The sequence below is a fragment of the Chiloscyllium punctatum genome, chromosome 25 (genome assembly GCF_047496795.1).
Source record: "Chiloscyllium punctatum isolate Juve2018m chromosome 25, sChiPun1.3, whole genome shotgun sequence".
Classification (NCBI taxonomy): Eukaryota; Metazoa; Chordata; class Chondrichthyes; order Orectolobiformes; family Hemiscylliidae; genus Chiloscyllium; species Chiloscyllium punctatum.
In genome coordinates, this window is record NC_092763.1 from 21,621,034 (window position 1) to 21,637,471 (window position 16,438).

A 16,438-nucleotide genomic window follows, 5' to 3' on the forward strand; every position below is an offset into this window, starting at 1 on the left:
GGTAACCTGGTTGAGGAATTCATGGAATGATTTCAGGATAGTTTCCCAGAACAGCAAGTTCGGAAGCCAACACAAAAGCAAGCTGTACCAGACCTGGTATTATGCAACAAGAAAAGATTAATGCCCAATGTTATGGTGAAGCTGCTCCAAGCAAGCATTTTACGTGCAGCTTGGAGTAGGAGAAGTGAGTGCAAAATGTTTTAGTAAACTTAAAATGAGAGCAATTATGAAGTCAGGAAAACAGGGCTGTCTAAATTAATTTGGCAAATTAGATTGAAGGATAGTTTAATGGAAATGCAGAGGAAGCTACTTAGTCTGGTTTTCACAACATATAGAAGATATATTCTAAAGATAAATCAAAATTCCAAGGCACAGACCCAACATTCATGGTTAAATAGAAAGGATAAAAACAATATGTTACTGTGGAGTGACAGATGGTACAAACTCGGCAGAATGTAACAAACAATACAGAATGACAAACAAATAATTCAGAAGGAAGAATTACAGTTGGAAAGAAAGATAGCCAGAAATATAAGGAGAGTTAACAAGCATTTTGGTAAATATTCAAAGAAGAAATGTTAACAACGAGCATTAGTCAAATAGAACCTGGAAAATAAAGAGATGGCAGATGAACTGAACAGATATATTGCATCAATCTTCATCATAAAGGGTACAAGTAACACTCTAGAAGTAGCAATGAATCCAGGGAATGGAAAGGAGGGAGGAACTCCGGAAAACCCCAACTACCAGAGAAGTGATAATGTGCAAATTGGTGGAGTGTGGTCTGACAAATGTCTGAGTCCTGTTTGACTATCCTCGTGTCTTAAAAGAAATGGCTGGTGACATAGTTGATGCATTTGCTTTAATTTTCCAAAACTCCCCCGATTCATGAAAGATACCATGAGCTTGGAGGGTGGTCAATGGACCTTGGAGGATGGACAAAGAAAGGAAGAATATACAGGTCAATTAACTTGACATGTATCATAGAGAAAATGTTAAAGTTGTGATTGAATAGATTATATTGGGGCATTTGAGATAAATTTCAGATTTTGAGGAAGACTCAACATGGTTTGGTTGAAAAAGAAATTATGTTTGACAAATGTATTGGAGCTCTTTAAGGAAGGGATAAGTGTTGCTGATAAAGAGTAACCCAGGATGTTCTAATCACTAGAAGGCATTTGTTAATGTCCCATTAAAGGTATGGTGCTAATTAAAAGCTTGTTATGCTGAAGATGTTGGCATGGATAGAAAATTGGTTGGCTGACAGGCAGCAGAGAGCTCCTTTTAAGGTTGGCAAGTGGTCTTCCATGAGAATCAGTGCTGGGACCACAACTGTTTACAATTTATACAATTGACTGGGATGAAGAGATGCAGAGCATGGTTGCTAAAGTTGTTGACAACACCAAGATAATGTTGTGGAGCAGACTAAACCCCCTCAAAATCTGAAGAAGATAGCCTTTCCGCTAACGTTTTCTTACTTCAAAGGCAAGGACCAGACCTTGCATCCTGGATGCAATTTGATTGATTAAACTACCAGTCTTGAAGGAAAACACACTTTATTCATACACTACAGTTAAAATACAACAAACAAAAGATGAAATCAGAATAATTTAACTCTATTGGGAAAGATAACAGAATAATAGTTTATTTAACTACTAAACAGGAACTGTTCTGATATAACAACATCCATTAACACACCATTGGCAACAGTGAATTCAGTAAGATAGGTTGTCTCACATGTAATTCTAGCAGCAGGAAGAGAACCTCCAGCTTTTAGCTGGAACAGAAAGAAGAAAACCAGCTTCCAAATCCACCGTCAAGACCAAAAGCAACTGCTACTGAAAAAACTAAAACAAAATTCCTGGTTCTGTGGAAGCTTGACCCTACCCATTCAAGCTGCCTCAACTTTGAAAAAAAAATCCACGGCCTCACAAGCTGTTAACTTTATTGGCTTTGAGCAGACTGCTTGACGTCTCTTTTCCATGAAGAAAGGTTGAGACAAAAAGGTCAAAATACATCTCTTAAAGCCATAACCTCACCCCTTAACAGAATGAACCATCAATTATGAAGATGGCTTCATTTTTAAAAACCTTTAGCCTTCTGCAATTAGTACACCACAAAGTGTATATGTTGCATTGACTCTAAGAATGCAATTATGCACCAGTACAGTCCATCTTGTTCTGTTTTCCTGCCACTGAATCCTCCATCTTTCTTCATCAAAGTCTTGACAATACATTGGCAATTACATTCTCTCGTCCTGCCAAATGTACAATTTTCAACTTGAATGGCTGCAATTAGCTCTAAATTGTCTGGTATTTTTGTTCTTAATTTTTTCCAAAAAATGTAATGGTATATACAGTTGTCTCAGATTACTGGCGATATAAATGTTGAAATGTTGCAACGCCAACACCAGACTCAAGATCATCTTCTCAATTGTGGAACGTTTCTGATAATTATTCAATTTTCTGGAAGGAAAAAACCCAATATGTCTTTCCACCTTCTTCTCGTTGTCTTGCAAGAGTACAGAACTGACACTCTCATTACTCACATTGAAAGCCATATTGAATGGCTTTGCATAATTAGATGTGGCTAACACTGGGGCAGTGGTTAACACAGCTTTCAGGCTGTTAAATGCCTTCTGACATTCCTCTGTCTACTGAAATTTTCTGCATTTCTTGTTTCCTGCATTTTAAGTTGCTTGTTCCACCTTCTCAATATAATCTTCCAAATGTGGAATAGGATATGAATCAGATTTTGTAACTGCATTGACTTTGTGGTAGTCTACACATAGTCGAAGGTACCATCTGGTTTTGGCACCAGAACTTCCTCATTGTCTAAAAATAATTTGAAGAATGTCCAAGTCAGAATCCTCTGACCTTGGTTCTTCACTCTGTTGTAACCAATAAAACATTCTCCTTTTGCTTTCCTTCCCTATCAAAATACCTTTTGAGCATATTCACATGACACACTCTGAGGCTGCTTTCTATCTGACGTTCTTATTAAATAATTCACCCTACTCAATTTCTTTTTGATTTGATAAGACCCTTTAAATCTTGTTTTTAAAGGTTCACCTGTTACACACACTTTATATTTGGCCAAATTGTGACTTGTTGATTTTTGCTGTGATACTTTTTAAATGCACTCTACCCAACTCACCCACTATATTTACTTTGACACACAGTCCAAATATGTGGTCTCTCAAGTCTGACTCACCAGCTTCTCTTTAATCAGTTTCAGTGATCATCTCACCTCATGCCCAAAGAACTCAAATGGACAGAATTTGGTTGATTCATTTAGTGCATTTCTATTTTCAAAAAAGTACAAATGGAATTCCTTTTATCCCAATCCTTTGGATAGTCTTGCCTCTCAGTCTTCAACAGGGTCTTCAAAGTTTGCTGCTGTTCTCATGCTCCCTGTGATTCTGGATGGTGCGCAGTGGATTTGAATTGTTTTGTTCCAAAGCTAACCAAAATTTCCCTGACTAATTTGGTATAAAGTTTGACCCTTGATTTGATTGTATTTCTGTGGGTAGTACATATCTCGTTTATAAAACATTGAGGAACTGTTCGACAATCGTTTTAGCCGCGATACTGCGTAATGGAATGGCTTTTGGAAATCTAACAGTCACATCCATTATGGTCAACCAATACTGATTCCCATATTTCGTTTAGGCCTGGGCTGTAAGCAATCAATTAAGACTCTTGTAAAAGGTTTTTCCATAAGACATAGGAGCAGAAATTAGGCCAATCAGCCCATCGAGTCTGCTCCGCCATAGGTTTCTCTACCTCATTCTTCTGCTTTCTGCCTGTTACCCTTGATACCTAAGAAACTATCTATCTCAGTCTTAAATATACTCAATGACCTGGCTTCCACAGCCTTTTGTACCAATCAATTCTGTAGATTCACCACTCTCTGGCCGAAGAGGTGTCTCCTTATGCCCATTCTAAAAGGTTTGCCCTCCGGTCCTAGTCTCTCCCATCAATGGAAACAGCTTCCCAACATCTACTCAATCCAGGCCTTTCAATATTCTGTAAGTTTCAATTAGATACCCCCCTTATCTTTCTAAACTCCATTGCAGATAGACTCCGAGAACTCAAATATTTCTCGTATGGTAAGCTTTTCATTCCTAGGACCTTTATCGTGAACTTCCTCTAAACATGCTCCAGGACCAGTACATCTTTCTTGAGATATGGGGCCCAAACCTGCACACAATACTCCAAATGTGGTCCCACCAAAGCCTTATAGAGCCTCCGAAGTGTGTCCCTGCTTTTATATTCAAGTCCTCTCAAAGATAAATGCCATCATTGCATTTGCCTTCCTAACTACTGAGGTAAAAACAATGACTGCAGATGCTGGAAACCAGATTCTGGATTAGTGGTGCTGGAAGAGCACAGCAGTTCAGGCAGCATCCAAGTAGCTTCGAAATCGATGTTTCGGGCAAAAGCCCTTCATCAGGCAGGTAGGACAAGTCCTGAGAAGTTGTTCCCATGACTTGTCCATACTTGTCCTACCTGCCTATCTCCTTTTCCACCTATCCATTCCACCTTCTCCTTCCTGACCTATCACCTTCATCCCCTCCCCCACTCACCCATTGTACTCGATGCTACTCTCTCCCCACCCCCACCCTCCTCTAGCTTATCTCTCCACGCTTCAGGCTCACTGCCTTTATTCCTGATGAAGGGCTTTTGGCCAAAACGTCGATTTCGAAGCTACTTGGATGCTGCCTGAACTGCTGTGCTCTTCCTAACTCATGACTCAACCTGCAAGTTTACCTTGAGAGAATCCTGAACTAGAATTTCCAAGTCTCTTGGCACTTCAGACTTCTGAATTTTCTCCCCATTTGGAAAATAGTCCATGCCCCTGTTCTTCCCACAAAGTGCGTGACCTCCCACTTTTCCACGTCATGCTTCATCTCCCACTTCTTTGCCCACTGTCCTAACCTGTCCAAATCCTTCTGCAGCCGCCCCACTCCTCAATGCTACCCATCATTCTACCTATCTTTGTATCATCTGCAAACTTAGCCAGACTGCCCTAAGATCCTTCATCAAGATTGTTGATGTTTTAAGTGAAATGTCATGGTCCCAACAATGAGCCTTGCGGAACACCACTTTGTTACTGGCTGCCATCCTGTGAAGGACCTACTCTGCTTTCTGCCAGACAGCTATGCTTTTATCTATGATAGCACCTTGTCTCTAACACCATGGGCCCTTACCTGACTCTGTAGCCTCGTGTGTAGCATCTTGTCAAAGGCCTTCTTGAAGTGCAGGTAGGTAGCTCTGCTTTGTCCAACATTCTTGTTACGTCCTCAAAGAATTTGTCAGGCATGACTTCCCCTTGATGAAGCTGTGCTGAGTTTCCCTATTTTACCATACACTTTCAAGTATTCAGAAATCTTGTCCTTCACAATCTTACCCACAATCACGGTTCGGTGGATCGGTCTGTAATTTTCTGCCTTTTGTCTTACTCCCTTTTTAAACAGGGGTCTCACGTTAGTGATTATCCAGTCCTCTGGGGCCCTCCCTGATTCTAGTGATTTCTGAAAGAACCCAACTAACGCCTCTGCTACCCCTTCAGCTATCTCCTTTAGAACTGTGGGGTGTTGTCCAGGTGATTTATCCAACCTCAGACCATTCAGTTTTTTGAGCACCTTCTCCTTGGTGACAGCCACCATTCCCAGCTGTGCTCCCTCACTCTCTTGAAGTTTTGGGAAATTATTTGTGTCTTCCACTGTGGAGACTGACGTGAAGTAGCTATTCAATTCTTCAGTCATTTCCTTGTTCCCCACTGCTATCTCTCCAGTGTCATTTTCCAGCTCTTTTGCCCTTTAGATATCTAAAGAAACTCTCACAGTCTTCCTTTTATATTACTGGCTAGCTTACCCTCATATTTAATCTTCTCCCTCCTTATTTCTTTTTTTGTTGTTGTTGCCCTCTGTTGGTCTTTGTAAGCTCCCCAATCCCCTGGTTTCCCACTGTCCTTTGCCATACTATATGCTTTCTCTGACTTCCCTCGTCAGCCATGGTTGCCTCATGCTCCCTGTACTATGCTTCTTTATCCAAGGGATGAATCTCTCTCTCTTGTGTTTCCTGAATTACTCCCAGAAACTCCTGCCATCACTGTTCCACTGTCTTTCCAGCTGGGCTCCTCTCCCAGTCAATTCTCCCCAGCTCCTCCCTCAAACTTCTACAGCTGCCTTTTTTGGGCTATAATACAGTTACCTCTGGTTCTATCTTGTCCCTCGCAATTTGCAGATTAGATTCAATCATATTATGATCACTGCCTCCTAAGGTTTCTTCACCTTAAGCTTTATTATGGGGGTGGGATGGTGGCTCTGTGATTATCATCGCTGCCTCACAGTGCCAGAGATCCAGGCTTGATTCCTGCCTTGGGCGATTGTCTTTGTGGAGTTTGCATATTTTCCCTGTGTCTGCATGGTTTTCTCCAGTTGCTCCGGTTTCCTCCCACAGTCCAAAGATGTGCAGGTTAGGTGAATTGGCCGTGCTAAATTGCCCATCGTGTTCAGGGATCTGTAAGTTAGGTGAATTAATCAGGGGAAATATAGAGGAATAAGTCTGGATGGGTTACTGTTCAGAAGGTTGATGTGATTTTGTTGAGCCAAATAGCCTGTTTCCACACTGTAGGGATTCTATGAAAAGTCTCCCTCATTGCACAACACTAAGTCCAGTATTGCCTGTTCCTTAATGGGCTCCACCACAGGCTGCTCCAAAAAGCCATCTCGTAGACATTACACAAATTCCTTTTCTGTCAATCCACAACTAACCTGTTTTTCCCAGTCCAGCTGCGTATTGACAACCCCTATGATCACTGTAACTTTGTCTCTCCCAGGCATCTTTTCTATTTCCTAGTGTACCTTGCACACCAGCTCTTTACTACTGTTTGGAGACTTGTACATAACTCCAACAATTTTTTTTTACCTTTTGTGATTCCTCAATTCTACCCACGCAGATTCTACATCATCTGACCCGACTTGGTTTCTTAATGGTTGATTTTAATTTTATTTCTTGCTAATAAGGCAAGCCAACTCCCTTTGTCCACCTGCCTATCTTTTTGATAGGATGTATATCCTTGAATATCCCAATCCTGATCACCTTGCAGCCACGTCTCCGTGACATCCATCCTGTCATACCTGCTGTTTTCGATATGCGCCTAAAGCTCATTTACCTTGTTCCTTATACTGCGTGCATTGAGATATAACACCTTCAATCCTGTATTAACCATCCCTCTTCTCACAGTCATTCATTTGTCAAGTGTGTGGTGTTTCTCTAGAGAAGGAATGGGTAATAAGGTTTTTCAATTACCTGATATGTATGAAATGTCTCGCAAAAGTCAACCACATCCAAAGACAGTCCAGGCCAATAAAAATGTTTTTTGGCTTGAGTTTTTCTTACCCACAAATGACCATCTCCTGGTAATTCATGTTCCCATAAATGACCACCTCCTGCAACATTTCCTTTCTGTAACCTGCCAGTAATAGAACTTGATGAGTTTCTGTCCATTTGTCATCTGCCTGAATTTGTTATAGTCTCCATTTCCTCATCAAGACTTCATGTTTATGAAAGTAATATTCTGGGATATATTCCAATGATTCTTCTGTGTATACTTTTTGATACAACTGCTTAGGTTTTCATCTTTCTGTTGTAATCCAGCTAATTGCAGTGATCTTAAAATATCCACTTTGTCCTCTGCCTGTTCTTGTTTTTTTTCTCTCAACCATTTGATCAAATATAGTTTCTGATGATTGAACTTCCACTTCCTTATCTTTACTCTTAGATTTCTCCTCGTGTTTCCATCTGTGACTTTGTGACCTCGTTATCACAGTCAGGAGAAATCTGGGGATATACTTCCTTTAATACCTCAGTTGCCTGATTTTCCACTGGCTTTTCAACTGCAGTAGGCATCACTCCCTCCTGGATCCAGCAAAATCATGACCAAGTGTCTTTCGAACTGAGAATTACTGTATTCTCCTACTTGGAGAAAGTGAGGACTGCAAATGCTGGAGATCAAAGCTGAAAATGTGTTGCTGGAAAAGCGCAGCAGGTCAGGCAACATCCAAGGAGCAGGAGAATCGATGTTTCGAGCATGAGCCCTTCTTCAGGAATGAAGGGCTCATTCCTGAAGAAGGGCTCATGCCTGAAACGTCGATTCTCCTGCTCCTTGGATGCTGCCTGACCTGCTGCGCTTTTCCAGCAACACATTTTCTGCTCTATTCTCCAACTACCTTTTAACTGGACTCTCCAACCTCACTATATAATGGAACATTCTCCTTCCACCATGAATTCCACATATATTACTATGTTTTCTGGCAGTACTCCTTCTGAAATACATATCCCCTCATCTCTTGCCATCAAAGATTGATTTGCTCCCGTATCTCTTAAAATCTCAATTTCTTTTCCTGCTCCTGCTGGTATACATGAGTTAAACCTTACCCATGCAAGTAAGTTCTTAAAAGAGATCTGTCATTTCCTTCTCAACCAATCCCTGATCAGGTTGTAAATTCTTTTGCAGTGTTTGAGCTTTGACTGTGCTTTACCACTTCAACAAAACTCACTGGTTTTTCCTGATTTCCCACATCCGTCTTCTCAGTGCTTTTTCTGAACAAGCATCACTGTGATTTCATGTGGCCTACTTCATTACAATTAAAACTTCTGAACTTTTATTATTCTCTTTTCCCACCCTCATGGGTTTTCGTTTTACCCTGTGGTAAACAATCTGCACTATTTTATGGTCTTCTTTTCCTTTACCACATGAGGATTTCTCTTTTCCCCAATTTTTTTCCCTCCCAGATTGAATTTGATGTTGGAAGCCAAACTTTGATTTATGAACCACCTCATAATCATCTGCCATTTCTGCTACGAAGCTGCCAGTCTTAACTCACTGCTGTTCGACATGCGTTCTCACTATGTCAGGAAGTAAAGTTTTGATCTCCTCCAAAATAATCATCTCTCAAAGAGCGTTATATACTTGATCTATTTTCGATACTCTTACCCACCAATCAAAGTTTGCTTTGTCTGATCCTTTCAAAATCTATGAACGTTTGACCAGGTTCTCTCCTTAGATTCCTAAAATGCTGCCTGTAGGCTTCTGGTCCTAGCTCCTATTCACTTAAGATGGTTTTTTTCACCACCTTATATTTTCCTTTGATAATGATGCAAATACCTCACTGGTTCTACCTTCTGACTCTGTTTGGATCAACAATACCCACATGGTCACTGGCCATTTCAAATGTTTAACCATTTTTTCAAATGAAATGAAAAAGGCTTCCATATCCTTCTCTGAAAATTTCGGCAATGTTCGGACATATTTAAACAGGCCTCCACTGGGCCTTTAGATAAGATGGGATTGTTCTCCATCACTCATCACTACTCCTGTCTTTCATCTCTACCTCTGCCATTTCAGTACCAACCTCTGAAGTTCAAAAGTTTACCCTTTCCTCACAGACACAGACAATCCCATTTACAACTTTTTGTGGCTATTTCAAAAGCTTTGCCTTGCTGCTTTTCTGTAAAACTCCTAAAGTAACCTCTTCCGCCACCCGGAAACTCTTGATGACTGAAAGAGCTATCATTACACTAGGCACACCCTATTTAAACTAACTGAATTTAAAAAACTGTCTTTGCGTCCAATAGTTGTCAATGCCATTAGAGATTTTGATCCAGACAAGAGATCCAATTTGTTATGGACCAGACCAAACCCTGTAAAAATATTACAAAGATAGCCTACGCTCTGTTTTTTTTTCTTATTTTAAAGGCAAATACCAGGCATTGACTTTCAAATACAATTTGAATGGTCAAACTATGAGCCTTGAAGCAAAACAGATTTTATTTTAGCTATAGTTAAAAGATAACAAATGAAAGAAGAAATTGGGATAACTCTGTTGGAAAATTTAATAGAATACGAGATTATTTTATTACTGAACAGAGACTGTTCCCATGTAGTAAGATCCCACAAAGATACCCTTGGAAATGGTAAATTCAGTAAATAAGTGGACTTTAATGCAATTTTAGCAGCAGGAAGAGAACACCCCCACCCCACCAGATTTTATTTTTAACAGCAAGAGACAAAACAGCTTCCATATCCAGGTTCAAGAGCCTAGCAACTGCCACTGAGAAACTAAAACTAAAAATCCTGGTTCTGTGGGAGCTTGACCCTACCCATTCAGGCTGTTTCTGTTGTTCCAGCATGGAAAAAAACCCACAACCTCACATGCTGTTCATTTTATTAGCTTTGAGCAAACTGTTTGGTATCGCTGTCTCAATCTTTCTTCTTTTAAAAAACAGGACAAAATACACCTCTTCATTCCATTGTATTGTCACAATAGGTAGGAAAACGAGTTGAGAAGGAAACTTAAGAGGCTACAAAAAGATAAAGATGGGATCAGTAAGTTGACAAAGATGTGACAAATGTAGGAACATAGAAGATTGTCCATTTTGGCAGGAAGAATGCAAAAGAAAAATCTCATCCAATTGGTGGAGTTCTGAGCTCAAATGCAGAGGTCCTACTGCATGAATCACAAAAATAACTAATATGCAGACTTAGCATGTAATTGTCAAAGCTAATAGAATGTTATAGTTTATTGTGGGGGGTATTGAATACAAAAGGAGGGAGATTATAGTTCAGTTATGCAGAGCATTAGTGAGACTGCCTGTGTACAGGCAACTTATTTAAGGAGGAGGTAAATGCATTAGAAACAGTGTCGAGTAATATTATCAGTCTAATACGGGGAATGTGTATGAAACCAATTGGACAGGCTCGGCTTGTATATGCTGGACTGACCATTTAACATCTCGATGGGTCTTCATGGAAGAAATTAGAACTTTGTCTCAGAAATAAGGTGTGCCCATTTAAAATATGTGGGGGTTTTTGTCGTTCTCACAGAGGATTGAGTGTCTTTGGAACTCTCTTCATGAATGCGTGGTGGAGACAATATCTTTGCATACTTTCTAAGGTCAAGTTCAATAGATTTTTGTTAAGCAGCGGGTGAAAGGGTTATCTGGTTTGTGCAGGAATGTGGATTGAGGTAACAGGCAGGTCAGGCATGATCTTAATGGCAGCAATGGTTCACGAGGCAGAATGAATGACTCCTGCACCTTTTTCACATGTTCATATTTCACCAAACCACAACGTCTCTATTCTGTTGGCACAGCCTGGATCCGATTAGTTATAACTGCAGAATGAACTGAACTGACTTTCACAAATTAGAGGAGATTGGTCCTGAAGAGGTTTGAAGTTCCATTAAATATTGTGGCGTCTTATGAGAAAATTTTGCTAATTTAGTTAAGTAAAAGTCCAACTGAGGGGATATCCTTTAGGACTGAAAATGTTTTGAGTTGTGGGCTGGGATGGTTTGTAGGTGAGTATTGTGCAGATCTTGGGTTAACTGAGGTTTTTTGGTCAGGGTTGCAATGAGGATTTGTTAGTAAAGCAACAACAGCCATTGAATCTTCAGGCATAAATGATTTGAAACAACATTGATAAATGATCTGATATTCAAATTACATCAATACAAGCAATTTGTGCAATTTAGTTCTTAAGCTCAGTGTGATAGCTCTGGCTTTCTAGGCTTCCATTATGGTGATAGGAGTTACAAGTTTCACAGGAGCGTGATAAAGTTTGTAGGGAAATTGTTCCACTTTTATACTATACAGTACGTTGCCCAGCATATAATCATGGTACCTCACCAACTTCATTACAGACGGAACATTTTACACAGCAGGAAAATAAAAGATTGCTCACTTCTCGAACCTATTAGTCTTTGCATGTTTCCATAATGCTAGCTTCCATGATGGCCTTGCATGTAAGGTTGTGGCAGTCTTGGAACCAGCCTGTATCCTAGCTGCAGAAATTCATTACACAAGCCATCTTCACAGATGCTTCATCTATGACCTTCCCTCGATCGAAGGGCAGAAGTGGAGATGTCCACTGTTGATCACAGAATTTCAGCACTATTTGTGACTCCTCCATCCCAATTCATATGCAGTGTGACCTTGATTCTATTCAGGCTTGGCCTGAAAAGTTTAACTAACATTTACACCAAACAGGTGCCAGGCAATGACCATCTCAAAACCAGAGGGACCTGAATAGTAAATATGCATAATTTTGAAGCTAAAAGAGCAGGCTGAGATAATGGTTGCAAAAAAGTAAATAGGATCTGTGCTTTCTGAATGGAAAACTGCTATGGTCACAACTCGTCATTTGGAAAGACTTGATGAAGAATTATTGGAAGATGTGAAGGCATTAGAGAGCATACCGATAAAATTCACAGGAATTGATTCCGGGGAGAAGGAACTTGAGTAACATGGATCAATTGTAGAAACCCAGCCTGCTCTCTTTGGGGAAGAGAAGATTAACTGAATACTTGATCGGTATATTCCAAATCATGAGGGGTCTGGACAGAATGGATAGTGAGAAATTGTTCTTATTGGTGTCAGGATGAAGAACCAGAGGTCACCAATTCACTGCAATTGGCAAAAGAAGCACTGGTGGCTTGAGGAAAAGGTATCTACGCCGTGAGTGTTTAGAATCTGGAAGGTATTGCTTGAGAGAACAGTGGAGAAAGATTCAACCACGGCTTTTAAAAGAGAATTGGCTCATTACCTGAAGAGCAATAATTTCCATGCGATGGGTAAATGGCAAGGAAGTGTGACTAAGATGGATTGCTCTTCCAGATATGGCAGACTGTGTGTCTTCCTTGTGTGTTGTAACCATTCAAAACATTGGTGACATGTTTATTCATTAAGTGGAGACTAACGCGCAGAAGTTCTTAAATATCATTCCCACTTTCCTCTGTTCTTGAAGACTGTGGCATTGATTTACATGGCTGTTGTGTGAAGTTACCATGAGCTTTCAAAGGTTGACAACAACACACCACTAAGTGACAGCTTTAGTCACAATCAAGTGATTTTAGAAGGTGCCTCAACTGAGTAATGGTCATTTACTGAATGGAGGTGATTTTAAAAACTGCCACATCGAGGGTTAAGGATGAAAATGTACCATGAATGAGTTTATTAGAGAGTTACTGGGTGTGTATATAATCCATGAAGCTATAAAAAGTCAAAGCATGGGCTGTAATAATGGAATGAGCTATTGTAATCTCTGGGGTACTTGTAAGATAGTCATGAAATTTGAAAGGAAAATAAGTTGTGTTGGACCAACCTGTCTTTATCTTGGAGAACTGGCTTCACTTTAAGGAAGAGCTTCAGGAGTTTACTTGTAAGGCATTTTGTTCAGCAGTCTGAATAACTCCAAATTAGTTGGTCAGCTGCAAGATTTCCAACAAGATGAGACTAAAATATATGGATTTTATCATTGAGTCTTAATCAGGGTTAAGTGTAACTGGTTGACAAGGGTGGGGATTTGAGGAATTGATGAGTCAACATTTTTTAAGATGTTGTTTGGAGGTAGACTCACTTGGGACATTTGTGTCAGATCTTCCTGCACAAGATCCATATTATTGGAACCATAATCGGGGAATTAATCCAAGTACTGATTCTCCCACTGCTTTCTCAGTGTATTTCAGTCACCTTTTTGGGTAGGGCATTTTTTCCCCAAGCATCAAGACATTCTGTGTACTCTCTAAACTCCTGTACTTTCTATAGAATGTTAAACTATTACTGGGAACTAATGCAGAAGTGATGGTCTTTTCAAACATCACTTTGGTCAGGTTTATTATTACTGCACATTGAGAAGCGGGTCTGTCTCTAAGTAGAATTAAACACTTCCAAGCAGGGTAACTGTTGATGGATAGGGTAGATAATGTTGACTGTCCAATGTGATCGAGAGTAATACTGCACCACATAAATGAGCTGGCTGCTACACAATGAACAGAAATGGGTGATCTGAGTATGCCTTCAGCTGCCTTTAAAATTGAGTCCAAGTTTTTAGTCTTGCTCACAAAAAATTGTTCAGTTCAGAATTAGTCTCAATTTTTTTTTGATCACAATAAAGTCATCGACAGTCATAGAGCTGTGCAGCATGGAAATGGACACTTTGGTCCAACTCATCCATGCCGACCAGATATCCGAAATTAATGTATTTGCCCAATTGCCAGCATTTCGCCAACATCCCTCTAAATCCTTCCTATTCATATACACATCCCATTGCCTTTTAGATGTTGTGATTGTGCCAGCCTCCACTACTTCCTGTAGCAGCTCAGTCCTTACACACATCATCCTCTGTGTAATAACCCCATGGGTCCCTTGTAAATCTTTCCCCTCTCACCTTAAACCTATGCCTTCTAGTTCTGGACTCCCTCACCTTGGGGAAAAGACGATGGCTGGTCAAACTATCCATGTTCCTCATGATTTTATAAACCTCTATAAGATCACCCCTCAACCTCTGACGCTCCAGGGAAAATACCCCCAGCCTATTCAGCCTCTTTTTCCCGGCACTCTCCCACCTCCCCCCCACCCCTTGCTCAAACTCTCCAGCCCTCACAAAATCCTTGTAACTCTTTTCTGAAAGTTTCAAGTTTCACAACATCCTTCCTATAGCAGGGAGACCAGAACTGAATGCAGTAATCCACAAATGGCCTGAGCAATGACCTCCCAACTCCGATATTCAATAAAGGCAAGCATATCAAATGCCTTTTTCACTATCCTATCTACCTATAACTCCACTTTCAAAGAACTATGAACTTGCACTCCAAGGTCTTTTTGTTCAGCAATACTCCCCAGGACCTTCCCATTAAGTGTATAAATCCTGCCCTGATTTGCCTTTCTTAAATGCAGCACTTCATATTTATTTAAATTAAACTGTATCTGCCATTCCATGGCCTGAAACATGCACCCTTTGAAGCTAACATTTTGGAGATATCTCTCCAGCTCAAATCTGGCACTGAATTGATGGTATTACTCAAGGGTGTCCCAAGGTGAATTAATAAAGGGAAACTGTCACAATGGTCACTCTTGTGAGAATGGTTTCCTGGTACATTGTTGATTGAAGTAGAGGGACCTTTATTCTTTCCTTGCAGCACAATTACTTTTACCATATCACATGTATCCACCATTTAGGTTTTGGTTTGGCTTTCATTGCGTATCCGGAGATTGCTGTACAGTTGCCGTGGGCACCTTTATGGTCCATTTTATTTTTCCTCATGCTGGTCACATTGGCAATCGACAGTCTGTTTGCGGGTTTAGGTAAGAACAACATTTTTTAATCATTCTCTTTCTGGCTTTGAATCACAGAAGAATTTGATAAACTCCTATTGATGAATATTCAATGTCCTTGTAGACATAGACATAGACGTAGACTTAGAATCCCTACAGTGTGGGAACAGGCCCTTCGGCCCAGCAAGTCCACACTGACCCTCCGAAGAGTAACCCACCCAGACCCATTCTCCTCTTACTCAACATTTACAAGATATAGATGTGTTTCAATTCTCTGCTCAACATTGTAATGGAGAATGGAGCTGCTTTAAGTGAGCTAACAGCTACGTTAAAATTCAGAGAAAATCATCCCAACATTTAGATAAGCTCACAGAATAATACCTGTTTTTTTTTGTAAATCTGAAAATTTGTTGAAAAGATTTTTTGAGTATGTTTACCAAAACAATAAAGTTCATACAAATTGTTGGAGGTCACTAAAACCACCAAGATTAGCTGTTCCACTGTTCCTTTATAAACAGCTATTAATTATCCAAATTGAATTTTCTGATTGCTTTCCATATATCTTTCTTATTTTTCCTTTACCAATCTTTACTCAATTTCCTTTTGGACCATGTAATGGCATAGATTGTTTTTTAACAAGATACATAGCTCTCTTCAGGAAATCTCCCATCATGGCACACTCACCTCAGTGTGAAGTACCCAGAATTACATGTTTTCATCCTGGGATGGATTGGTGTGAGGTGAATTCAGGTCTATTGTGTCCAGGTACAGATTGGACGTGGCCATGTGGTCTGCCCTGTGTTGTGATAGACCCTTTAAAAGATTAGCCTTGGGTCTTCAGGATGCATCTCGTTGTTTGATTGTACTTTCAGCCCTTTGGGCTCACTCCTTGCCTTTCCAACTGCACCATGACAATTCAATGCCAACTCATGCCTGAACCCACGGCCGTGGTAATCTATTTGAAATTAATCCCACCATGTCCCTTCATACTATCCATGCCTAATCAAACCATCCACTCAATTCTAGTGGCCCTGCAAACACTATATATCAACACATCAGCCATACCCATACGCTATGGACCCTCATATACTCTTCTTATTCCTTTCCATGCCCACATTCAGCTCACATTCTGAACAGAAACAATGAATTTCACAGAAACAATTGCATGTGTGGAGCTGCTCACAAATATGCATTCATACTTTTCATAAAATATCATGCTACAATATGAAAAACCAGACTACTAACATATCGAAAACTATTGAAATTTGTCACATCTTTACCTTGTACAAACAGCATTGAACCAATGGCAACAG

The 16,438-nt window shown here is 40.2% G+C and overlaps 1 protein-coding gene and 1 pseudogene across 4 annotated transcripts in view; one reads left to right on the plus strand and one right to left on the minus strand.

Annotated features, from left to right (window-relative positions):
* Positions 1-16,438, minus strand: part of LOC140495621 (sodium- and chloride-dependent neutral and basic amino acid transporter B(0+)-like) — a 228,720-nt pseudogene that overhangs the window by 92,718 nt on the left and 119,564 nt on the right.
* LOC140495744 (sodium- and chloride-dependent neutral and basic amino acid transporter B(0+)-like) overlaps positions 1-16,438 on the plus strand; it is an 80,270-nt gene that overhangs the window by 54,682 nt on the left and 9,150 nt on the right. For all 4 annotated transcript variants that reach the window (XM_072594794.1, XM_072594795.1, XM_072594797.1 and 1 more), the window contains exon 9: positions 15,030-15,155. In XM_072594794.1, the coding sequence (XP_072450895.1) occupies positions 15,030-15,155 (126 nt within the window). The remainder of the gene's footprint in view (positions 1-15,029; positions 15,156-16,438) is intronic.